General features: G+C 40.3%; 2 protein-coding genes across 3 annotated transcripts; one reads left to right on the top strand and one right to left on the bottom strand.

Moving 5' to 3' along the window:
- The first annotated feature begins 8,041 nt into the window (after positions 1 to 8,041).
- On the top strand, positions 8,042 to 17,622 carry ube3a (ubiquitin protein ligase E3A). Its single transcript, XM_069150832.1, has 11 exons — positions 8,042 to 8,321; positions 10,463 to 10,509; positions 10,827 to 11,104; positions 11,188 to 12,389; positions 12,496 to 12,640; positions 13,915 to 14,120; positions 14,261 to 14,425; positions 15,793 to 15,948; positions 16,038 to 16,111; positions 16,211 to 16,354; positions 16,540 to 17,622. Coding segments are annotated over exons 2-11 (2,493 nt in total). The 5' UTR covers positions 8,042 to 8,321; positions 10,463 to 10,507; the 3' UTR covers positions 16,661 to 17,622.
- Positions 17,623 to 18,466: 844 nt separating this feature from the next.
- On the bottom strand, positions 18,467 to 25,567 carry cnga3a (cyclic nucleotide gated channel subunit alpha 3a). Of its 2 annotated transcripts, XM_069150835.1 has the most exons (9): positions 25,343 to 25,567; positions 23,654 to 23,778; positions 23,474 to 23,515; positions 22,177 to 22,350; positions 21,620 to 21,679; positions 20,931 to 21,119; positions 20,696 to 20,797; positions 20,514 to 20,620; positions 18,467 to 20,410 (listed from the first exon to the last, which is right to left on the bottom strand). In XM_069150835.1, exons 2-9 carry the CDS (start codon positions 23,752 to 23,754, stop codon positions 19,014 to 19,016), a joined length of 2,172 nt encoding a protein of 723 aa, XP_069006936.1. In that variant the 5' UTR covers positions 23,755 to 23,778; positions 25,343 to 25,567; the 3' UTR covers positions 18,467 to 19,013. The 2 variants fall into 2 exon arrangements, with proteins under 2 accessions (XP_069006936.1, XP_069006935.1); XM_069150834.1 differs by lacking the exons at positions 20,931 to 21,119; positions 21,620 to 21,679.
- Positions 25,568 to 26,465: the final 898 nt, after the last annotated feature.

Raw genomic sequence — 26,465 nt, forward strand, 5'->3', positions numbered from 1 at the left:
CTTAGTAAAACATCTCAGCCCTAATATTGAATATAATAGTAAAGAGAAAAACATCCGTTATCTATACTAGCTTTATTGTGAGCAGGGTCTGAGTGGGCTGGAGCCTATCCCAGCTGACTTTGGGTAAGGTCGGCTGCACCCTGGAGACGTCACCAGTCCATCACAGAACCAACACGGGAAGACAGACAATCAGGAAGACGGTCACACCTATGGGCAATTTAAACTCATCAATGAACCTAACAGTCATGTTTTTAGACTGTGGGAGGAAGCTAAAGAAAACCTCCAGGCACAAGGAGAACATGCTAACTCCACACAGAAATATGGAATTTAATGAAAACAATAAAATAAAAAAAATCATGAAATGCTTAAAAGAGGAAAGCTGTGGCCCGGAGACCCAAAACATCCAAACTCCAAACGCTCACAGCTTAAAGCACAACTTGTTAAAACGGATTCAAGTCCAGTCAGATTTCTTTTTGGCCACGAGGAGGCTGCGGAAAAAGTGGTAAACACAATATTGGCATATTTATTAAACTGTCAAACAAAAAGCAACTTCAGCATTCAACTGACAACGATTGTCGACTGAACACATTAGGTTCAATATTTACTCCTCTTTTAGCTCTGTCACTAACTAACAGGCTAAGTTATATCCTAACTTTGTACCTTGGCTGTTTGGTGCTGAGTACAGTGGCATTTTTAGCCGAAAGTAGTGACCTGCTGTGACTGAAAATAAGGCGGCTACAGAATGATTGAACTGAAAAACAGCAGTTGTGAGCCAGAAAAACAAAAAAAATGGAATCTGAGGTCAGTGGAGCAGCTGTGAAAAGAGTTTAAAGTCTCCCCCTTATTAAAAGGGTTCAACCTCTGAACGTACAACACAAAAATGATCAGGCTGTGCATGTTTGACTCTAACGGGCTTCCCCACAAGCAAAACAGGGACAGACACCTTTACCATAGTTTCAAAGTCAATACCTCAGTACTGTGCAGCCCAGTGGGTAGATCATGACTCTTTATTTCCACAAGATCCGACGCATATGCTAAAAATGTAACTTTTCACGGTGCTTTAGTGGTGAGCCTCGGACAAAAACAAACACTTCGCAACTGCAGTCTGACTTATCTAAACACGGGGCTGATGTTATTACATTCACCCGTCTCTGTCTGCTTTCCAAAGAAGCTCTGGCTCCAGTTTCTGAGTGAGCTGGTGACCCCACGTGTCAGTAGTACAGCATCTGCATATACGTTCAGCTCTCTTTCGTCCTCTAATTACTGACCGCTGCTGCACTTTGCAGGATCAGGTTCCTCGTCCGTACACAGATAGTGATGACTCCTCCACCCTCGCCGTGCTGCTCTCTCCATCTCTTTCAAAGCCTGAGTGTACGCCAGCCGGATTGATCAGCTGTTTTTTTTCTGCATACTGTGTGGATGTTACAAAAGTGTGTGACTTTGTGCACAGCTCTAGTCCCTGCGCAGTATTCTCTGTGGTGCATCTGCTCTCAAGTGGCATTACTGCGGATAAGCAGCGGTGGTAAAAAAAAAAATAAAAAAAAATGCATTTTTGTCACACGCGTTATGACAATTTGCATCGAAGATTGATAATATAATTAAACAGGGTCCACTGTGAAAAGGAAGGGTTCCTCGCAGTCTTCTCTCATTTTCTCTAATCACTTTTTGGATGACCTGCAGTCAGCAGACAGATAGGAAACCAATACTGCCAAAGCTAATAGAGTTGGATTTGAATTTTATCATAGAGGAGTTTTATTGATTCTGATCATTAAAAGTCGCCCTGACCCGCCTCATGACCCATTATTTTAACAAGCTTAAATCAGGATATTTTCAATTTTCTAAACTGCCTCGTAAATAACGTGGTCCAATGAAGCCGTCACAGAGCTGGATTATGGAAATGCTCTATGTTTTAAAAGCCTTGCAGCCTCTCCTCTCCTGCTGGGAAGCCTTGAAGTTTTGTTCATTTACACCAGTGGAGATTTGCACTGCCTCACTTTTGTTTCCAAATTATACATGAAGAATTTGTTGTATTTTTTGCGAGCCAGGGCCATCTGTCTTGCAGTTGGTGGAGGCATTGTACGGCTCCATTCTGCTCCATCACGTAGGAGTGGCGCACACAAAGCGTCACTGCGCTTTTTCAGTCAAACTTTCCACTGACACGGAAAACCAGCCAACAGAGACAGCAGGGACACGCACTGAACAGATAACACCAAGATAGACCAAAACCTCGGGGTGGCTGAGGGTCTGTGGTTCACCTGATTGTTCACTGTGGGAGGAAACAGGAGCGCTGAACTAAAAACAGCACAAACACTCTTATATTGATAGTAAATTCGTAAAGTAATAAATAACACAGCCAGCACTGCTGCAGAGTGTGGTTGCCTGTGTTGCATCTTAAAAGAGACCCAGCAGTGATGTCACGATGTGCTGGAGTACAATATGACATCACTGCATGGAGATGAAAAGTCAAACCAAAGGAGATGAGCACCAACAAGAATTTCAAGTCATCTTTAAAATACCATATTATCAACAATACATTAAGGAGTCTGTAGCTATGCTGGCTGTAGACTTGCTAACAACATGCTAACATCAGTTATAATTTTTTACCAAATTAACCATCTTAGTTTAGTATGTTAGCACCGTGGCTGTAATACTGGAGCTGGACACGATGCTAATGTGTCACAGCGGTCGCTCACAGTATTGGAACAAAACAAGCATCTTCCTCATAGGCCACCGTATAAAAGACTTAGACTTAGACTTTATTAATCCCACAGTGGGGAAATTTAGTCGTCACAGCAGCATAGAAACACAAAAAGGTGCACACAATAAGAACAAAATTACAAATACGTATCCATAAAATGAGGGGGAAAAAATAAGAGCAATGAATAAATACACACACACACACACACACACACACACACACACACACACACACACACACACAAACTATATACACAAAAACAAATCAAATCAAATAAATAAATAGAGCTTGGGATGGATGGAATCTGTGTTTCCAACTGCACACAAGGTCGGTTGGACTCTGTGGTGCAGTGGGCTACACAACGTGGGAGTAAACAGCGATGCCAGAAGACCTTTTTGACTCATCTGCCAGGTCAGCAGTTTTCATTCAAGTGAGGTGGGGCCATCCTCGAGTCCAATATTCAATTCTCCTCACTACATTCATGGTTAGCACACAAACATAATGTACAAAGTACAGCAGAGACTGATGGGTTGTTATGATCTTAGTACCGAACTGGACAAGACAGCTGGAGAAACAGGCTGAACGTACCGAAGATAGGTCTGAATCAGAGTGAAGGTCACAGCCATGAGAACTACTCTGTGTCCGTCTGCTGACGTACAAACTGCTGTACCTTTGAACTATGATGCGATTACTTAACTTCTTGAGAGAAAGATGAAAACTTTTTGAACTACGCGCAACAAAAAGATGAGAATCCGTAAAGTGACTCATGATTTCCACCTCTAGTTATTAGTTTTGTAGATATTTGATTATGGATTATATCTATTCACCCTGTGGGCAACGTCAATGTTTGAACCAGACTTTATTGAAATCCATATATAGTCTTCATTATCAGAAGTAACTGGATCACCAAAGTCAGTAAGATTCATCCTCTTGGAACCATGAATGCAACGTGCCAATCCACCTTGTCGATGCTGAGATTCAGTGTATTGCTGCATGAGAGGAAACTCAGATGAAAAGTCATGCGATCATCAAAGACACTTTAGGGTTGATCATCTGGGGACCACAGAATTCATGGCAATCCATCAAACAGTCAACAACACATTTCCCAAAAGACTGAATGTGTTAACCTCACTGTGACATTACAGGAAAAGTCATAGGATTGTAAGAGTCAAGAAGACTCATCCTCTGAGGACCACGAACATCTGGACCAGTGGCCATGATTGCCAACCCCAGAGCTAGAAGGATGGCTAAAAAAAACAACAGTCAGACTCAGGACAGAAATGAGCAGGAAAATATTTGAACTTTGTGATGTGGAAACTGTGTTAACTGCATAAACCTTTAGGTCGACGCAAATTCCTTGTTTTTTGCCTCATAAACATTTCGGTCGACCGTGTGCTTGCTTGTTTTTGATGATGTCGACATTCACCTTCTGCTGAAACCCCCCTGGGATGATGAGCTCGGGTTGTGAGCCAGATGTGATGATGTCTCCAAGGTACATGTATCCCGATCACAGAAGACATCAACTCCGTCTTGATTGCCTGAGTGACCCCTGTCTCCGCTCGCTGTATGGCACACTTCCAGGAATCGCTTAACGGCCATGATAAAATAATCCCGCGCTCGTCGCTGCGGCCCCGTCCTACATGCAACCTTCAGAGTCCTCTCATGAACTCTGCACCACCCTGCGTCATGTTCCCAAACTACCAACGGTACGACTGAGGTTAATTGATACGCTCAAGGAAAAGAGACGTCACGGCACCATGATGTGAATTTTAGGCACATTTAATCCACATCAGATAGCCGGGAGGGAAATGATGTGACCAGAGATTATCACGTATTATAGCAGCCAGAACCAGTCGCTGTTCGATCTGTATCAGTGGCTGCTAAACCCTCAATTTCCTCCATTTTGAAGCATTAAACATAACAACCTGAGCAGAAAGGTTACTTTGAAACAACTTGTGTGCCGGAGTGTGAAGTTCAGACTACAGAGCACATTAAGGGAGTTGTCGCTCTTTCCTTTTCCACTTTACAGTTTCCAGCTTTGGTGGAATAAATTAATCACTTAGCTTTTTTTTTTTTTTTAAATTTAAATTTTTTTTTTTAACCCAGTTCAGACAATGGTTATCAGGAAAGTAAATAAAAAGTATGTTACTGCTACAGTCAGTACAGAAAGTCTCATGTCTCTTACTTAAGTGAAAGTAGCTTTGTTGTCTTCCAGATAAGAAGCTGGACAGTGAGCTGTGCTGAGGGCCGACACAGGACATGAGCGTATGTTTGTGACATCACAAACTTACACGAGTCCAAGCAGCACTGTTGCTGAATACAGGTGGAGTGCATTTCTCTGTGAACAGAACATTTTGACACTTTCACAAAATCTATATAACACCTACACATGCTGTATAATCAGAAAAGTAATGGAAAATTGTATTTATACAATATTCAATTCAATTTTATTTATATAACGCCAAATCACAGCAGAGGTTATTTCATGGCACTTAACACATTAAAGTCCTTACAGCAAGACTTTACAATATTATACAGAGAAACCCAACAATTCAACAATTCCCACATAAACTAGGAGGGGAAAAAAACTGCTCTTTAATGGAGAAAAACCTCCAACAGAGGGAAGGAAAAACTCCCTCTTAACAGGAAGAAACCTCCGACAGAACCAGGCTCAGAGGTTCTGCCTCGACCGGTTGGGGTGAGAGGAGAGCAGAGAGAGAAAAGGACAGCATAGAGATAGAAGAGAAGAACTGTTGGTGGAGACGACAAGCACAGGACAGAGACATGCAGCTCCATGGCGGGACATCTGCTTATAATATGGGGCCCTTAAGTAAAAGTACCAAAGTATTATCAGCAAACTGTATTTGTAGTCAAAAAATTATTAAATAAATCGTTATATAGAAAGAAATTTGTTACCATGTAAACAGTTTTAAATGATACAGTTGGTCAAAGTGGAGCTATAGTTTAAATTCCCCCTCCTGTCTCAGAAATGTATTTTTCTTCTTATTAGTGTTATTAGAGCCTCACGGTGCAGAATGATGTATGTGCAGCATTTAAAACTAGAAGTTTTTTTTTTACATTCATCTGCTGAAAGGCAAACAAAGGCGAGTCTAATCTTAAGGGTTGGGTGTATGAAACTTGTGATGACTTGTCTCCAGCAGTTCAATTTTATAAATTAAATATATTTGCATATTCATGGATTCTGGAATCTTTAATGCGTGAGAATGAGTCGATGTCATTTTAAGGATTTTTTTTTTTTTTTTTACCAGATAATTGACTTTTTTGGGTGGAAAAACAACATTGGACACAAATTATTATTAAAAGTAAGAAGAGTATTTTATATACATCTTAAAACATGTCTGAATTGGATCTTTTCCCACTTCATAATGTGCTGGGTAAAAGTGGATCATATAGTTTGTATGTGGGATCTTAACGACCGAATAGCTGTCAAATAAATGAAGTGGAGGAAAAAGTACAATATTTCCCTCTGGCATGTAATAAAAGTAACAAAAGGTGTTCCTGAGGTGCCTGATGCTTTGTGTGCTTACAGTGACTCCCAGTGTTCATGTGGAGTACTACAGCCACGTATCACAGTGACGTCAAATGAATTGGCTCAAAGAAAGATAAAAGGGTTGTAAGTAATGCTGTGTATGATATGCTTTTATCATCCTGAATATTTATTGGGAATCTCGTGCAATTTTAGCGATCATTTTAACACGTGTATTAAAGGTATCTTGATAGCTTTCAGAAACATGCTCTTAACTACCTATACAATAACTTAGTCATTAGAATATCAATAGTTTTCCATTCAGCTTCTCCGTCTGAGCTACCTTCTGTCTGTATTACCTTGTGTGACACCTTTATTTACTTTACTTTGACCTGCGGTGCAGCGCCTGGTTTAAGATGAAGGCTCGTCGTTGTGCAGCGTGACACAGTGAACTGATTAGCACAGAAACCAAATGTCACGCTGAGTGTAAAACTCCATATCGGGCCTGAACACTGACAGAATAACAAACATCTCCTCTGCACCACGAGAGCAATGAACATGGATTAAATAATGCATAATTTAAAAGGCCTTATTGCAGAAAGAGACGGCAGCCGGCTTTGACTGCCTGCTCTGTGTCAGGTTTGATTTATGGTTTATGAATATGATTTTAGAGGTTATGAATGAGACTCCACTGTGTTGGCTTTCATCAACACAGAGAGCGAGCATGAATCTTAGTATTCACTCACTCCACACTGACTTCTGGCACATGTTCTTATCTATCGTTCAGTCAAATAAGAGTAATTTAATTTAAGCTTTCTATATATATATGTTTACTTCTGAGAGAATTCAGACTCATTTAATTTTTGCACACTATATTATTGTAGATTGAATTTTAATTGGATCAAATTGGCATTTTCCCATCAATCTACACTTAATGATCCATAATAACAGTAAAAACGTGTTTTTTGACATTTTTGTAAATTTATTAAAAGTTAAAACTACAATCTCTTATTTACAAAAGTATTTAGACCTTTAAATCGGTAGTTTGTAGAAGCCCCTTAGTCATCCATTACAGCATCATAATCTTTAAGGTTCTCGGTTTAGTCTCTGCAAGCCTTCTTCATCTGGGTTTGGGTCGCTTTCATGCTGAAAAATGAATCTTCGCTCCAGTCTCAGGTTGTTGCACTCTGGAGCAGGTGTTTATCTCTATATTTCGCTGACCACTCTCCCTGTTTCTTTTGAGAGGCCCCTCCATAGTATAATGCTTCCTCCACCATGCTTATATGTAGACGGTATTGGCTGGTAATGAGCAGAGGCTGTGTTCAACAGACTCGTTGTTCAGAGTTGAAACACTTTCACATATTTCAAGACATTTGACTCAAAAGTACTCAAGTATTTTATCTTTATCTTGACCAGCTCAATCCAGCTCAATATTTAAATGATACTTACACACAATCAGTATTCACAAGGCAGTAATTTAATGTGATAATAGGTATTTTTATTTTTGGAACTTGAAATTTACTTTTCAAATAACACTTTATGCACTTTTATTTAAAAAAATGGAGCTAGATATTGAAGTATTTAGAGCTTTAAATGCTACTCTGATGTCCACATTTGACCGTAGAGGAGACTTTCTAAAGTGTTTTAAAAGCTTTAACTTTCTTTACTGTGTAAATTACAATGTTTCCGTAAATAAACGTAACAAAGAGGAATCCGGTGAAGAGGATACATGTTTTGCTACAATACATTGTTGTTTATTCCCATTTTATTTCTGCGGGTCGCGCGCGGAGGTGGGAGGAGGGGGGCATGATGTTTGACAACCTCGCGCTGCATGCCGGGATATATCGCGCTCATGTTTACAAGATAGTAAAGGAGGAGATTTTGCTGAGTTACAAACAAAAAGTGTTTCCACTCCCCAGCGTCGCCACATTTTAGCCTTATTAACACGTATTGAAATAAATATAAGTTTATTTTTTGTTTTGTTTTTAAAAAAAAAAAAAGGAGCAACGGACACCGGGAGGCAAATGTCGCTTCAGCAGCAGACCTCCGACTGACAGAGGAGAGCTTTGGTTGTTGTTGTTTTTTTTTGCACTGTCACTGACACACGGACTTCCAGGACGAGCTTTTAAATCACAGGTTGGTACGTGAAGACGAGACGAGACGAGACGAGACACCGGACGAGACGCTGCTTCACGTCGTGTTGACTTTCGGTAGTTTTAAATCAAGCTAGCTCGAGGCGCTAAAAAAAAAAAAGTGGAGTAAGTTGTCCAATAACAGCTGTTCCGTTAGACGCACCGCCATAGTCAGCTGTTCAAGGTGTCGGTGGTGTCGGTGTCACCGTCAAGAGTTCACGGTGGGAAATCGCGATCGGTGTTGTTTGTATGACTCGCAGATATCTGTGTACTCAGATATTAGTTTTAATGCTCAGTCTCCTCTCCCGATGAGACCCTTGGTATCAGCTCAAGGGCAGCAGCTGATGGAGGTGGGGTGAGGGTGGGGGTGAGGGGGGGGGTAGCTCGGATTTTAATGACAGTAAATGGGACATCTAAATAACACGTGATGGTACTCCTTGAATGACATGTGATGGCACGTGCCTTCCCGGGAAAGCCCTGCTACCACATGGCACCTCAGCAGTTAAATAAGGCAGAGATCAACAGTTTCACTTCAGCTGCTCTGCTGAGATCACTCTGTTTAATGAGACCCTGGATTTTTAATAAATCAACGTGGCATCAGACTCTGAAGACTGTGTTTGATGTGGACTACTACTGGTGGTGTTAAGGGAGCAGGTTGGTTGGGCCCCAGCCGAGAATTTCCACCACACCTGTTTGTTTTATTTGTTGTTGGTTTTTTTTTTCCAGCTGAGTTTTATCATTCAGGGGGGTTGGGGGGGGGGGGGGGGGCTGTAGCACCAAGCAAGATCAGGTGGTTATTCAGCTGTCTTTGGGCTTAACTCTTTGGGTTTCCAGGTATCACGAAGCTAAAAGGTCAAAAGCTCACTTTTAACGTGGATGCTATCCATCGATGTATCAGCCGATATTCTCCATGTACACTGTATACGAAGGCTTTATAAAGTGTATATAAACACCTGTTTTTGCAATGATCCCTCAGATGTGGTTATCAAACACATATCAGACACTTGTGACAAAAAAGGAGGTAGAATATTTAGGAAATGTAATAACTATGAATAATTATCAAAAACAATTTCTAATTTACAATATTGCCTGCATCATTTTCTGTGGAGAAAAGTTTTCATATTGGTACGTTTTGGCCAACATATGTGTGGATACAGATATATTGGTGAAAGGCCCAAAAAATTGGATATTGTCTAACTTTACTTTTTACATATCTTCAATTAATTAACCAGAATGACTTTGCAGATACCTAGCTGTAATTTTGACAAGTCAAAAAGGATGTTATAGATATCTTAAACTGGAATTAGGAAGAGTCATAATTTAATTGTAGATATAGCTATCATCAAGGTATAGGTATCTTGATAGCTATTTTGATTTTCAATATCTCAATTTGGAGATATAAATAACTTCTATTCTGCCTCGTCAAGATGTCGAATTTGGACTTTGGGAAAGGACGTTGCAAATATATGTAGTAATATCAGAGCATGTGGGAGGCAGGAGCGGCTTGCTATTCAAACCTGCGACGGCTCTGTTACCATGTGATAAGCCCCTCACTGACCTGTCGGTAGCATGAAGTTTGTGTTTCCAACACTGCAGCCTCCTGATTTACCGAAGACTCATTTTTCTCTCATCAACAACTGCAACTGCCATCGCTTCTTGCTAACAAGAGTTCAAATGCTTTTCCAGGTCTATATCCAATGGATAATATCCAGAATATCCAGTGGGATAGAAACATAATGCACAACAATGTGAACAGGTCATAATGACGTTTGAAATAGTCAAAACTGAATGATGGATATCTGCAATTGTCATTTAGGACGTGTGACAATCTCGGTGATGTCAATGCTGACATCTGTAATTCATTTTTTTTGACAAGTTAAAACTAAATTACAGATATCTCTGTCCTTTTGATTAGCCAGGTTGATTTTATGGATATCTTGGTTCTGACAATAGTACCATAATACCAGAGTATTAAATCTGATACGTAACAGTTTTTAAGCTATGATTAATAGTTGACGATTAATGTGCAAAACATTGGTCTCAAAACATCATCAGGTGACCAATCCCTGATAATTTATCACGATAGACTGAGCTGTGCATTTACAGCAAATATAATCTCACATTTTTGCCTCCCTCTTCTTTCAGAGGACTATCCTCCAGGCCTGCAGAAGGGTATCTGAATCCATCCGAATGTAAGTCACTCTTTTTGCACTTGCACGCGTAGACGCTGAACTAAAACACAAGCGAGTACTTAAACTAATATTTTTGTGACTAAACCACCTGATGAATTTTTTGTTTCATTCATGTCTTTGATCCAAAGTGTCTGAGACTCTCAAAACAAGAACATGTGTGTTAATGCTTGTTAAATATCCAATTCTCTACGGTACCAAGGTTTATGTTTTGTATACACTTTATTATGTGCATTGTGAGCATGTGTTTATTTTTTTTTCTGGCCATACAAGACTTTCAAACATCTCCTCTTACTTTCTTTTTTAAATATCTTGTACAGGAACAAAGCGACTGCAAAGCATCTTATTGAGCGCTACTTTCGGCAGTTAACTGAAGGCTGTGGAAATGGCAACTGCACGAATGAGTTTTGCGCCTCATGTTGTGATTTTCAACCTTTGGATAACAATTCAGCAGCTGCCAAAGCGCTCGAGCTGTTTAAGATTAATGCCAAACTGTGTGATTATTACGCCCCCATCCCGTCCAGAGCTGACGGAAACACTCAGCTGGACAGTAAGATGTGCGACGAAGACCTCTGTTCATCCAAAGAGGACCTGTTAGGTACTGTAAAACGGACTCTTCTTGACTCTTATGGATGCTGAACCAATTCGTGGTCCGGTTTTGATTTTGCTGTTTTGTTGCAGATGTTCATCACCTCACAGAGAGCACAGTGTGTATGATCCTGAGTGTCTGTGAGGAAGAAAAGGATTACTCCCCTCTGGTCCGCGTCATCGGCAGGGTTTTCTCTAACGCAGAAGCTCTGATGAAGAGTTTCAGGAAGGATGATCCCAACGCCGACGAAAACCTCGACGCTTTTACACCAACACACGTGGAGAAAAACAGTGAGAAAACCTTCGAGGAACTGGGCGCCTCCTCTGCTGCTGCTTTGCCAGATGAGGCTCCAGATGAAATGTCCGAGTCCGGTGAGATCACGGTGGACATCGACGCGGTGAGGAGAGTCTACGACCGACTCCTCTCCATCGACCAGGTGGAGGCAGCCCTCGTGAACGCGCTCATTTACCTCACTCCCAACGTGGAACTCGACCTGGAATATCTTGACGTGTACGACACAACCCCAGATTACTTGAATATTTTCATCATCGTGATGGAGAACAGTAACCTTCACAGCCCGGAGTACCTCGAGGTGGCGTTACCGCAGTTCTGCAAGGCCATGAGCAAACTGCCGGTGGCCGCGCTCGCCAGGCTGTCGAAGCTCTGGTCGACGCACGGCCTCCCGCACGTCCGCCGTATGATGGAGACCTTCCAGCAACTCATCACCTTCACGGTTGTTAGCAATGAATACGATGCTGAAAATCTGGTAAATGACGACGAGACTGTGGTGGCGGCGACCAAGTGTTTAAAGGTCATTTTCTATGCAAGTATCCTGGGCGGTGACAAGGACGTAGAGCACAACGAGGAGGAGGACGAAGACTCCGATTCTGATGAGCTGACGCTGCACGAGTTGCTCGGTGAGGAGCGGCTCTATAAGAAGGGACCCCAGGCTGACCCTCTGGAGAAAGAGCTGGGCGTCCGACCCATGGACAGCATAAGAGCCCTCATCCCCTTCGAGGACTTCATTAATGACTCGGTGAACGATGTGGTCGAGATGGACAAAGATTTCACCTTCTTCAAGGTCAACGCCGAAACTAAATTTTCTTTCCAGAGCTGCCCATTCATCCTCAATGTAATCACAAAGAACCAAGGGCTGTACTATGACAACAGGATCAGGATGTACAGCGAGCGGCGCCTCACGGCCCTCTACAGCATGGTGCAGGGCCAGCAGCCCAACCCCTATCTCAAGCTCAAAGTACGCAGAGACCACATCATCGACGACGCCCTCGTCAGAGTGAGTCCCAGCACGCCGTGTTACTGTCCCATGTACATGGGATGTCAAACTCAGGGACCAGTGCCACTGTATTTGTGAAATAATACAATCCCTCCTTGTGTTGCAGCTGGAGATGATCTCCATGGAGAACCCGTCTGACCTGAAGAAGCAGCTGTTTGTTGAGTTTGAGGGGGAGCAAGGTGTCGACGAAGGAGGAGTTTCAAAGGAGTTTTTTCTGTTGGTTTTGGAGGAAATTTTCAATCCCGACATCGGTGAGACTTTTGAAATCCTAAATAGACCTTGTGTGTGCTTGGTTCCTGTGTATAACTGTTTTACATAACTGCTCCTGTTGCATGCGAACAGAGTGAAGCAATGTGATGTGCATGGAGCAAGGGGGAAGCTGTAACCTTCGTGAGTATATATCATTACCAAACTTTTGGAGAACAGAAAGAAGTCGCGGGGAGCCAAACCTGATGAGTAGTTGTGTTGTTAACGATGAGAAACTCGTGAGCGGGCGTCTGACTCTGGAGGACAAATACACGGACTGTCAAAGAAAACCAACTTGGTTGTACTTCTAAGCTGTCTGGCCTTCTTCGGTCTTGGACAGGACCGTTCTGGCCCTCTTGAGCACCCCGCCCAGCTCATTGCTTCATTGCCATTGATTTTTTTTTTGGAAGAATTTAAAGGGCCTCCGTTACCGATTTTTCGAGTTTGACGCCAAGTTTGATGTGCGGTCCGTGCTCATGTTTTTAGTGAGATCGCAAATGCGCTGTACCACTGCTCACAAGAACTCGTGTCACTCTGGTACTGATGTTGATCAAGCGACGTCATTTGGAATATTTTCCAAAGAAGCTTATAGCACCCCCCTGTTTCAGCATTGCGCTGCACTTGCATTGAACAGGAGCAGTCTCAGAACCTTTTGACTACCCAAACGCATATATTACATTAAAAGAATAATAATAATTTGGGGAAATGTGCTTTTTTTGCTGAGCGTTAGATGAAAATATTGATACCGCTCTCATCTCTGTCTGTTAATTAAGAAGCTGGAGCCAGAACATGTTAGCTTAATTTAGACTAGAAACGTAGAGGAACAGTTAGCTTTGCTTTGTCAGAAGGTAACAGGAAAATATGCCTACCAACACTTTATCAAACTATATCTTTTATTTTTAATGAAAACATAAGTGTAAAAACATCATTTATGGGCAGGTTTTTGCTAAACTGTTTCTTAGTTGGTTGCCAGACAAACTCACATTAACCTAGTAGTGTTCAGACTTACGATTTTTCATGCAAACTAGACACACAACATTAGATAGCTCTCTTCTGATTTTTTTTTTTATTTACTTTTTTTTTTACCTTTGGACAAAAGCAAGCTAGCTAGTTCACCTATTTTCTAGTCTTTGTGCGAAGTTAAGTTGTAGCCTCACATATATTGTACTGACATGACAGTGGTATCAGGCCTTTTCATTTAACACTGCAAAAGTCAAATTTGCTCCAAGTGGTTCATTATTCTTTGTGTTTTTCTCTCTCTTTCTGACTATCTGAACAGGAATGTTCACCTATGACGACATTACGAAACTTTTCTGGTTTAATTCATCCTCTCTGGAGAATGAAGCACAGTACACTCTTATTGGAATTGTCTTGGGGCTTGCAATTTACAACAACTGCATCCTGGACGTCCATTTCCCAATGGTTGTCTACAGGAAACTGATGGGAAAGAAAGGGACCTACTTGGACCTGTCAGACTCACATCCAGTATAGTAACTTTCTCCGAAGTTAATACACACTGAAACACTATAAATCAGTCCGGTAGCTCCAAAAGTGCTTATACACAGCTGTACTGTGCATGTGTCGTATTTTACTGGTAAAATCAGTAAACATTTTTCCTTTTGCAGGTTCTCTACCAAAGTCTGAAGGGATTGCTTGACTATACCGGCAATGTGGAAGACGACATGATGCTCACCTTCCAGATATCACACACAGACCTTTTTGGAAACCCAATATTATATGACTTAAAGGAGCAGGGCGACAAGATCCCTGTTACAAAGGACAACAGACAGGTGAAATGTTTGAAATGCACCGTTCATGTAGAGTTACCAGATGTTGGTAAACCTTAAAAAAGTAGCACATAGCATGTAGCAGTTGGAGAACAGCAATAAAGTAAGCAAACAGGCTTCATTCACGTTAATTATATAGCCATGCCTACGTGAAGTGAGCTAACATTTCCCACAAATGGTCATAACAGACCAAATGAGCCAGAAAAACAAACATTTTAGTCACGCTATAAAAATTGCACTAACTATAACAGTTTTTTCATTTCAAGCACTAAAGAAGCTATCATAGTAGTTGATGGACAGAAGCTGGAAGATGGTGCACAAGAAAGACAGTGGCTTGATATTAGCTTTATTTAAAATTTTTCTTGCAAAATGTATACTTTTATTATCCAATACTGCCTTACAAAAGCAGAGGGCAGTAACTGCTGAAACAGTGAAGTTAAAAAACAGTTTGGTGTTTGAGTTCTGTGTAACAGAATACATGCTGTAAGATCTTAAATTAAACTTTAACAGACTACATATCATCTAAAAATCATTCATGTAGTGCCTTCTTTTTTAAGCATCAACTCCACAGTAGGTATCTACAAACTAAATGCCATTGCCTCTTCTTGAGCTCTTGTCCATTTTTACAAAGTAAGCTAGTATAAGTGAGTCATTAATTCCATACAATAAATTGTTATTTACATGTTATTAACTATGTGAAATCACATGAAATCCATGTATGCCAGGCTAGCTTTCAGCTAGTTAGCTTTTAGAAAGACCAATTGTGTTACTTTTGTTTCCACAGTATCATTTAAAGTTTAGCCTTTGCCCTGTTTATGTGAAAGAACATACTCAATTAGGAAAACATTGGTCAATTAGGTTGAGCGAAATCTATTTTTCAGCAGCTGGATTGTGGTCACTGTAGTTTCTACAAACTACTGTTTGGTTTTTATCGTTGTTCTTGGGTTTGTGAATTTTTCCCTCAATAATCTCACATTTCTATGGTATCATATATTTTATGATAAATTAAGAGGTCTAAAAGTGTGAGTCTGGTCATAACTCAGTTAAAACTGAATGTGTAGTTTCTGTTTCTGCTTTCTAGAGCAGAATAGCTGTTCAACACAGTCATATGGGAGCAATAGCTGGCACAATTTCCTTGTACTTCTTTTGACTGAAATGTACATTTGACAAGTACAGGAACAGGAACATGATGTGTTTGACATAACTGGACATCATGTAATACACATGGCATTTCCTACAGGGTACATTCGGTCTGTCGGCTCATTTAAAAACAGAATATACAGTGGCACTGTTGAAAAAACTGTAATTTAACAATGAACAATTGCCTCGGTATAACGATTTTCTTTTCTTTATACATCTTTAATTTACAGGAGTTTGTGGATCTGTATACTGAGTACATCCTGAACAAGAGCGTGGAGAGACAATTCAAAGCCTTCAAAAAAGGTTTCTTAATGGTCACAAATGAGTCCCCGCTGAAATATTTGTTTAGACCAGAGGAAGTAGAGCTGCTTATCTGTGGAAGCAGGGTGAGAAAACACTTCTCAGTTTCAACTTTTATCACTAAATCGTTGCCTGTGTTTTATTTCTGGCAGTGCAATCTCTTGTCATTTCGCAGAAACTTGACTTTGAAGCACTGGAAAAGACAACAGAATATGATGGAGGTTATGGCAAAGACAGTCAAATTATCAAGTAAGTCTGATTAAGTCTAAAAATGAAGGTCACATTATGAAATTGACAGATTTTATCAGCAGATTAGAGGTTGTTGTTTTTTTTTTTTTCTGCACACAGAGATTTCTGGGCAACTCTTCACTCATTTGGAGAGGAGCAGAAGAGGTTGTTTCTTCAGTTCACCACCGGTACAGACAGAGCACCAGTTGGAGGCCTTGGCAAATTAAAAATGATCATCGCCAAGAACGGCTCTGACACAGACAGGTACAGCACAATCAGATTTAAACAAGGCATTATGTGTATTGTAGCACCCAACATAGCTGAAAATACCCACATCTGACAGTTTGTTACTGTGTTCTTGCGTCAGTCAAAAGAGTCAAAGATTCAAAGCTGTCTGTTGATGTTCAAACACGCTTCAGATTTGTCCTCTTTTGTTGCTTTCCTTGCAGGCTACCAACCTCCCACACCTGCTTTAATGCGCTGTTGCTCCCTGAATACTCCTCTAAGGAAAAGCTTAGAGAAAGACTCCTCAAGGCCATCACTTATGCCAAAGGGTTTGGGATGCTGTGACAGATCCACAAAGAAGGTTTTCACACAAAAAAGGGAGTATCACAAAACCACATAGGGAAATGCCACGAAACTAAGTGCTGCAATAACGCTGTGCCTAACCAAACTCCTGCAGACAAATTCTAGTGTTGGCCTTTCACACTGAGGCCTCACTTCCTTTTAGAGTCATTTTCAGATACATTAGATTTCCCAAAGACTTTAAAAAAGGCACCTGAATCATTTATTTTTTTTCACGTGTGTTTTGTTTCTGAGCAGACATTAAATTATTCTTGATTTGTGAAACTGTGAAAGTGCGCATATAAAAAGCACATTCAGTATATTTATTAATTTAGTTTGACTTTTCTCATGTTTTTGCAGTCTTTAAAATGTAGCAGTTTCAGTCATCAGGCTCTCTGCCTTCAAGATTGCCCTGGGCATAATGGTGCTCGATTGTCATTGTAATATATTGAGATAAAGCTTTTTATATTACTCCTAATCCAAATAGCCTCACTAACAAGCTTATACAGTATATAACTTTGTCCTGTCTACTGATGTTAAGGTTATTTTACGGTTATAACCCAACAATTTTAACTTAATGTTGTGCCTCTTGTGTTAAATCTGAAATGAATACTGTTTGTCGTGATAGTTTGGTTTTCAATAGTTCGAAGGGTTTCAGACTGTACTTACTGATTGGTCGGTTCAGACTCTCACATCCTAAAAAAAAAGTGTTCTTTTCTCTTGGTTTTTTTTTTTGTTACTGATTGGACACTTGTAAGTGCAGCCGCCAAATGTGCAATGCCAATGTAAGGAAGAGTCACGTGAAAAGTTTCATTTGGCCAAATATCTCAGGTACAGTACATTAAGAATGTGCAGATAATGTGAAACTCTTCTCTAAAGCTACTATTATGCAAGGTCAATAAATGTTTCAAAAAAACCTGTAAACTTTGTTGCTAACACAGTATTAAATAAAGCTGCTGTAGTCAAAATTTCTATATCAAAATTTTATCACAACTTTGTGAGGTGAAAGCGGTCAATCATAATGACAAACCCACAGAGTTATCACGTGACTGCTGTCCCCATGCGCTCCGCAAAGCTTCGTATCGTTTTTCAATTCATTGTTTATGTTTTCACAGTCTGCAATTTTACCCACTTTAGTTTACTCTTGCTGCTTTCATAACTGACTTTCTTGCTGCCATGCAGTTCTGAAAACCCACCGCCTACTTAACACCACACAGCAGAGAAAGTTAGTATGTAGCTTGGGAGGGGGAAACAAGTGGAGAATTTAAATGCTAAAGATTTAGATTTTTTTTTTTTTCCTCAAAATCTTATTAAAGCTAAAATGGAATTGATTAATATTTGAACTAATTTCTCAGGAGGACAAATAGGACTGTAATTGCAAATGCTGCCCTTTATCTGAAACGTGAATGAGTGGAGAAGTGTTGTGTTCATAGCTTGTTTCTGCTGCCCTCAGGTGGCCAAAAACATCCGTTATTGCAAGTCCAAGTGCCCTGAAACTTTGTTTTATTCAGCTTCTTATAGTGACTAAAAGCATCCTACGTGAAGGCAAAATTCTTTGTGAAATTTGGCGTAGTTTGGATTAACGTGAGAGATTTCTGTTTTTTGTGTAAAGTGGGTGGAGCTTCGCTAGAAAAAGGCTGATGTCGTAAACTTCTGTGCACCAGTCAGTTTTCAAAGAGTTTTTAGGGGCTTTAAAGTCAGTAATAACAGTTTAATACGACGTACGAGTTACAAACAACCCAAAAATATATCTCCGAGTTCACAGTGCTTGCCAAAATGTTTTCTTTCACAACAATATAGACACATTCAGTATATGTTATATGAACATTTTAATGTTTATTCGCACATAAGATTTACAACTGATGCATGCTGACAGTAACTTACAAGCGGGACTGGCATTTTGGATAATTCTTTTACATTTTCATAGTGTCAAATTGACATTGCAGTTGCATTTTGTGTAAGAATTATCATTAATATTTTAGATAGAGATCAATGTATTTCTCTGGGAAAAATGTCAACTCGAATGTCAAAAAACATGTCAAACAATATCAAAAATATAATGTCAAAATGTCAAAAAACATGTCCATAATCTAAGGCTTTGAAAAGCCTTTTTTTTTTTCATACACACGTGCTTCTGCTCAAGATACTCAAGTAGTTTTATGACAAAATGAAATTGGCTGTCAGTCATAGCATACACACACAAAAAATAAAATATATATATATTCTTTTTTTTTTTGCTCCATAAACTGTACACAATTTGACACATTGATGATAACAAACATGACGTACAAATAGATATAAACATGGGCCTTTAAAAAGTGTCACTCCTTTGTTCCTCGTAAAGTTCTCGGGTAGGATATTACTGGACTTTTTTGTCTTTGTCGGCCACCACCTCAGACAAGTCCTCTGGTTGTATGGATTTCACTTTGGCCTCCATCTCAGCGACCCTCTGCTTCATCCTCGTCTGGCTGGAGGTGAACTCCGCCATCAGCTGGGCGAACTTGGTCTGCATGGTGTCCAGGTTGCCCTGCAGTTTAATGATCTTCTCTTCCGTGTCTTTGGGGTCGGCGCCGGCATTCGCTATGGCCTCGTCAATGAGGTTGTCTTTCATCAGGATGGCTTTACCCTTCTCTTCCAGTGCCTTCTTGGCATCCGGATATTCAGTAAGCGCCTCCACCAAGTCGTCTTTGGACAGGGCAAAGAGATCAGAGTAACCTACGCTTCTGATGTTGGCCGTTCTTCTGTTGCCCGCTTTACTGCCCTTGATACCCAAGATACTGATTTCCCCAAAGTATGCGCCATCACTGAGCACAACAAACTGAGTAACTCCATCATCCGCCACCACCGCCAGCTTCCCCTCTTTGATGATGTACATCTCCCTGCCAATATCTCCCTTCTTACAGATGTAATCTCCAGGGCTGAACACTTGTGGCTGCAGCTTGAGCACCAGTTCTATCAAAAGACCGGCTTCACAATCCTGGAAAATGCGCACTTTCTTCAGCGTATCCAAATGGACATTGATGGCAATCTCAGCCTTAAGCTTGTCAGGTAGGTTTTTCAAGACCTCTTTCTCATCACAGGTCTTCTTCTCAGTCCACAGGTAGTCAAACCACTTGATGACCCTGGCCTCCAGGTCTTTGGTCACCTTTCGAAACTGCATGTACTGCTTTATGGAGTCGATCTTCGCCTGAAACTCGGCACGAGAGGCGTTCATGTTCGAGATCATGGCACCGACGTTACCGACGATACTAGCAAAAATCAGCACACCAGTGAGGAAGTCGGCAATGACAAAGATAAATTCAACATCCTGTACGGGTGGAGGGGTCTCTCCGATGGTGGTGAGGGTCAGCGTCGACCAGTATAGAGAGTAAATGTACTTTCTTGCCAAGCGGCCGTGCTCTGGGTGGCTGATATTGGGGTATACCCAAGTGTCCGTCCCAAAACCAATTGTTTTCGAAATTGCAAAAAAGACACAAGCGTTCCAATGGATAATAATAAGGATGTAAAGTACAAGATTGCTGATACGGAACATGTTCGGGAAGCTGGTTCGGGTTTCAGTCCGCTCAAAGAACTCAAAAAGCCTCGGCATTTTGCAAAGACGGTTGAATCTAAACTCGGGGTTGTTATATCCGAATCTCAGGAACAGCAGATCAGTGGGTATCATTGAAATCATGTCATATTTAAACTGAGATGTTGTTCTGTATTTATCTCTCAGTTTTTGGGAATCTTTTACCAGCAGGCCTTGTTCCAAGTAACCTGAGATCCAAACACAAAATTAGAAAAAACAAATCCCAAACTGCTGTGGACACAAAATGTAATACAAATACATTCTTTCCCAAATCCTTTTCAAGAAGCTGACCTGTTCTTGATCTGACGAATGTGTCTCCATAGTAGACTAAGTCTGCGGTGTAGTCCAGGACGAGCCACAGTTTTGTGTAGGAGTCCTGAAGTTCATTAAAGCAGGACCTAGAAGACAAAGATAAATCTGTCAGCATCCCACTGAAGAAAGAATGGGCTGTTAATTTGTGATGCGGACATTACCTCGTTACAATCATCATCAGGTTATAAAACACCGGGCCTGCGATGACGGTCAGCCATTTGTAGTACTGGTCCGTGGCTGGATCCATAATCCAGATTTCTTTCCTGAAAACAACTTAGCATTAACTGACGTTGTCGCAAGAGTTTGTTGATTTTTTTTTTCCACTAATATGAAAGACACTTGTTTTCTGAAACTAAATTTCAGAAATAGACTTGGTGCACCTGATGGGGTACTTACGGGGGTTCTTCTTTCTTTTTCTCATCTTTCTTATCATCTTTTTTCTCATCTTTTTTCTCATCTTTCTTCTCATCTTTTTTCTCATCCTTCTTCTCGTCCTTCTTTTCCTCTTCCTTCTTATCCCCATCCTTCTTCTCGTCTTTTTTCTCCTCCTCCTTTTTCTCATCTTTTTTAATCTCCTCTTTTTTGCTATGAATCACAAGTTTATTTTTTTGTGGTGGTGAATAGGGAGGTGGTTTACGAGGGGCTGTCAGGGGGCTACCAAACTATAAGAGCTGGGGGTACTTTGGGGTTTCACAGTTTTGCGTTCAAGTGTTTGTTGGAAGATTTGATGCAGGTCATACATTTATCCAGCAGATGGCATCGCACAACAGGTAAGTTACTCTCCGTTTACCTCTCAAAAACAATTTTCAGTCGTTTCCCTGGAGGTTTAACCAGTGCAATCCACATCATACCTTGCAACATCAAAAGCCTGAACAGAGGTTGTTTTTTTTTCTCTTTAAAGCAGGAGGATATACCAAAGAGGGATGGAGAATTGGAGGACATGGTTTCAAGGTTTTTTTTGGTGCTATTAGTCATCTTACATTAGCTAAAACAAACAATGCTATTGATGTCCAGCGTGATCAATGACTAAATCTACTAAATACTAAATCTATTTCTATTTTGGGATTTTACATGTGCATACTTACTCGTCTGTGTTGTTGCAGTTATTCATGTTGTAAGTAGCTAGTGGCCACTTACTGGCATGACTTTGTAAAAAAAAAAAAAACAGGAAATGTTTTTTGAGGACTCAAAGTATTGAGCATAAATGTGAACAACCACATTTGATTTGAGGTGCTGCCACGCTGGACCGTAAGTGGTTAGCCAGCAGAACGATATCATAGGAGGTGTGTTTTGGGATTTGAGCTGTTTTTGTGTCTACAGAATGTGGTTTTGCTCTCGTTTATCTTCTTCCTGATCTAACAATGCAGCTGAGGCATCTACGTAAACATCACTGAAGCTAAAGACACTAACTCCCCTTTTACTGTGACGCTAATGACATTTTCTCGATCTTTTCAGCTCACTTTGATGCGTCAACGTTTGGAGGAACTGGTTGATTCTTGTGTACTGCAGGTTATTTGTTCCGTTTGGTGAATCTGTTTGAACTTTTTTCAAACAAAAGGAACCATACGGTCACTGTGAGCCTCGGAAAATCACTCCAACTTTAAGAGCGTGACCACTGGCAGCGCTGCCATACCATGCTTACTTTCTCTTGCAGAGTGTGTCATTATTGCCCACAGACTGGGCATTGCACTCTCGACTTGATGCTTCTTTGAGCTCGGGGCCTCTGAAGCGCTCGAGGAAAGAATCGTGCCTCTCTTCTGCGGGATTCATTCTGTGAGACGCCCAGTTACGCAGCATGAAGAAGAAGTAAGACACCCTACAGAGTCAGTGGGAGGTAAAAGAGCACAAAGTGACACCCGTCTAGGCTAGAAACAGACTAATTGTAACATAAACGTACACTTTATGTAAATACCAGTGGTGGAGGAAGTTGTAAGATCCTACACCTAAAGGTTCAGGGTGTTACATTTATAGGATCTATTGGTAGAAAGGGAATATAACATTCATAATAATGTTTTCATGAGTGTATAATCAAAACTAAGAATCGTTGTGTTTGAGCCCTTCATATTGATTCTCCTCTACGCTTGGACCTTGAGGGTGATGTAAGTTGTATTTAGTTGGTTGCAATCTGCAAAATCATTGCTACAGTAGCTGCCACTAAATCAAAAACACTGTTCCTTTACGTAAAAGTACAGAAGAATTATCAGTAAAATGTATTACATTGTTAGAGACTGATGTGTAAACAAATGCTGCATGTAGCCGTTCAAGAGATAGCCAGTTTATCTATCAGAGCTTCTCAACTTAGACGTTAGGCCACCTCGTAGGGTCACATCTGTATTTGCTTTTTTGGAAAGGTTTCAGAAACCAAAAAGGTTGATAACGACTGGTTTGATCTAAAGCAATGACATTTATTTTAAGTTTCTGATTATTCAGCTCGTTCTCACTCCCAGGGCTTCAAATGCCGCAGTTCTGTCAAAGCTGAGATTGGCACAAAGTGCCTTTACCGTAACCTCCCAGGTGGAACAGGGAAGTCGTGTGATGGCAAACAAAAGGGTCTTGGGAAGGACTAGGCTGGCGGTGGCTAGACGGGACAAACACAGGACTTTTACGAGGAGATGGTTATTTGAGTCCCTAAGTTAGCAAAAATCAGCGTGGGTTTCTTTTAAGTAACAAAGTAACCGACGATCTTTTCCTGAACCTAATAATGAGGTGTTTAATAGACAAAGCACCATTTTTGACCCTGTGGGATGAGACCCGGCTGCATCAAAAAAATGTCCCGTCGGGGATTAATAAAGTAAATACCTACCTACCCTACCTATCATCTGAAATGTAACTAGTAACAAAGGAGGCACTCACAGAAAGTTCTTAGAATTGTACATTTACTTTCCACCACTGGTAAATACTTGCTAAGAACTTTAAAGTATTACAGTCTAGACGTTTACCTGGCCATCACCCCGGCACCTGTAAATGAGTCTCTGTGGGCCCTAGAAGTAAGCAGGTGGTGCAAAGTTATATTAACCAGATCGCACAAAACAACTGCCAAATTATTACATAAGCAATACACTGACATGGGATCAAATTTGAACCCCAAATCCTGTCATGACTGATGGTTCATATCAGACCTGCTGTCCCCATTTTCAATAACAGCTAGCTCATCGTCCGACGTGTTGGTGGGCAGCCGCTGTCGGGCTGAAAAGGAGTTTTCACTGCGGACTTTCGCCATCTTGTTGTGTCTGGCTCTGCTGGCCTGGAGAGAAAAACACACAGTCAGACTGAAATATTCTGATAAATCAGCCTGACATCCAACATAAAAGAAAAAGTGACTCATGAGTTGTTTTCTTAAGCGCCTCTTTTCCCCGTCTGTCTGAGAGTAGCACCTAATAATACATCCTGATTATATCCTTAAACACTAAACAGGATCAGTGCCCTCTCACTGTGAACCATCAGCTGGCTTTTAAAATAACTAAGCTATGGCTTAAAGGTGGACTGGAGTTGCTATGTTCAGTGGTGTATGCAGCGAGATAAGTCTATTAGGGCACCAATTAAAGAACAGGTACAACTGTATGTGGCTGAAGCCAGGTACAGTCGGAACAGCCAGGTCAGCCAGGGCTGCTCCGGGAGCTGCATTAAAAAAAAAAAATAAGGTTTTTATATTTAGATCCAGTGCAGACAGATTTAAGGGTTTGAGAACAAATTAGGATTCTTAAAGTGCCACATATAAAGTGAGGTTTAATCATGTTTTATCTTCAAATAATAGTTTTTTGTTGTTATTGTCTCGTGGTAAATAATGACTCACTGATCTCTGGGGAACACCGGTGGTTGTAACACGTGCACTCATGTAGATTAGTGCTAATACCAGGGAGTTAAGCAACCTCCAGTAAATTAAATCACACTGCCAGAATGGTCAAGAGGGCTGAGTGCTTGAAGGATGATGAAAAGCCAACAGTGTGGGTGTGCACTAAAAGTTACAGCATCATCTCCCAACCACGTAGCACTTTTGCTCATTTGGACAGTGCATATTAATGATGCGCTTCACGGAGAGCAAAGGTTATAACAAATCAGTGTTGTTATAGTGATATGACTAGTTTGTGATGTGTTGAAGTTTTAATGTTCTTGCATGACAACCACAAATGAATTCTGTCGCTTCCTGCATTCTGGTATCAAATATCTGCGATTCGACAGTTTAAAAAGAACCCTTATGATTATGTTAGATTTCTGGTGACAATCACCGTAATGCGCAGAGCTATTTCACAGATACAATATAAAAAGATAAAATACAAGTTCATTAATAAAACCACTCAAATTACTGCACACCATCTGACATTTAAATTTAAAGCCCTTTAAAATCAAACCCAAAAAAACCTAAATTCTAAACACCCTGGAGATGCACCAACCCAAGATCAAGCACCACAAACTGGCTAAGAGGTTCGGGCCTTGTGGTAATATTGTGTAAGAGACCCTTTCCTCGAATGCGCATCTCTTTTTTTTCTATTTTTTTTATTTGAACTAAATGCAAACAAGTAAATTGACTTGATGATTTGATAATGATTTTTGTTTTTTAACGCAGTTTAATACTAGTTGTGCACATAGGGCTCTTTAGTGGGCTTATAATAAAAACATAATGAAAATAATTCACTTTGCTTTAAAATATATTATGCATTTAAGTCATTTTTGTGTATCTTTGTAAAAACTCAACAAGTGGTTTATACTTGTTGTAATTCCCTGTTAAGAACATAAAACAATAAAGTGCAGATTTCTACATTCAAATGACTTCAAAGTGTCCCAATAAACCAAGTCAGCTGGTTACTCACCTTTTTGAAGCCTTTTACGCCGATTTATACGAGCTGATCAAAGCAGCAATTCTCCTCTGATTGCTCCGGTGTACTCCCATCTTCCCAAACAGAAATGTAATGTTTTAATATTCACTATTTTTGTGATCCGGTGAAATATTTCCACGTAGTTCCAGCGCACAGTCACTCAATATATCGATGTCAGCTGTCCATAATTGGCAGCAGAAGCTTTGCTGCATGAGGACAGAAGCGGACTGAGCTGACAGGCTCCAGATCAGTCAGAGGGGAGGAGTCCTGGTCGCTTCACCAGCCATCACCGGATCCATCTCACAGCATCCACAGACACACAATGACTGGACTGTTCGTGAAATGCGTTATCAAAAAAAAAAAGTGAGTGAGTATGCGAGTCACATAACAGATACTGTATATATGAGCTAAGCCTGTTTTATGTAGGAATGTTAAATAGATATCTTACAGGCAGTGTTGAAAAAAATATTCAGATCACTAACTTTAAATTTATGCCTATATTAATGTCCAATTATACTGTATTGCTACAAATACAGCCTCTATTTAAAAAGTAAAATACAGCATGTTTATATGCAAAAGTAGCCAACTAAAAATATCCAAAGTAAAAGTCATTATTACAAAAGTCCCCCATGACTGATTTGTGACATTATGAGATTAAGATAAAATAAGCTCAAATAAAATAATCCTTTATTAGTCCCGCAGTGGGTACATTTACAGGATTACAGCAGCGTAGTAGATAGTGCAAACCTTACAAACGAGTAAAAACAACATAGTACCAAAAAAAAAACAATGTAGCTAAATAAGAAATAAGTAATACAGTAGTAAGTAAGTAATTACAGTGCAAATCCACAATAACTAAATATGACTAAACAAATATGGTATATACAGGCAGAATAGTTTTGAATTGCACGGTGTATTTGTATTGTATACAATACAATACAGACGGAGTAATTAAATAATTAAATATATTGCACAAATTATATTATATAATATTAAATCATATATTGTATATTATAAATACTTATTCATGAATGTGTATTTAGTGTTATAGGTGTGCTGTTGCAGTTCATTGGTTCCCAACCTACGGCTCGAGCCCCTCTGAAGAGTCACAATATAA

The sequence above is a fragment of the Embiotoca jacksoni genome, unplaced genomic scaffold (genome assembly GCF_022577435.1).
Source record: "Embiotoca jacksoni isolate LCO1_2020_lvr unplaced genomic scaffold, fEmbJac1.0.p SCAF_16, whole genome shotgun sequence".
NCBI classification, from domain to species: domain Eukaryota; kingdom Metazoa; phylum Chordata; class Actinopteri; family Embiotocidae; genus Embiotoca; species Embiotoca jacksoni.

Excerpts from the sequence above, each read along its gene's own strand:
- ube3a (XM_069150832.1), top strand. Across the intron at positions 11,105-11,187 it reads ATCCAAAGAGGACCTGTTAG|ATGTTCATCACCTCACAGAG; the intron begins GTACTGTAAAAC and ends GTTTTGTTGCAG. Across the intron at positions 12,390-12,495 it reads TCGACGACGCCCTCGTCAGA|CTGGAGATGATCTCCATGGA; the intron begins GTGAGTCCCAGC and ends CTTGTGTTGCAG.
- cnga3a (XM_069150835.1), bottom strand. The coding sequence starts at position 23,754 with ATGGCGAAAGTCCGCAGTGAAAACTCCTTTTCAGCCCGACAGCGGCTG. Across the intron at positions 23,516-23,653 it reads ATTGAAAATGGGGACAGCAG|GGCCCACAGAGACTCATTTA; the intron begins GTCTGATATGAA and ends GCTTACTTCTAG. Across the intron at positions 20,411-20,513 it reads ATTCGTCAGATCAAGAACAG|GTTACTTGGAACAAGGCCTG; the intron begins GTCAGCTTCTTG and ends TTTGGATCTCAG.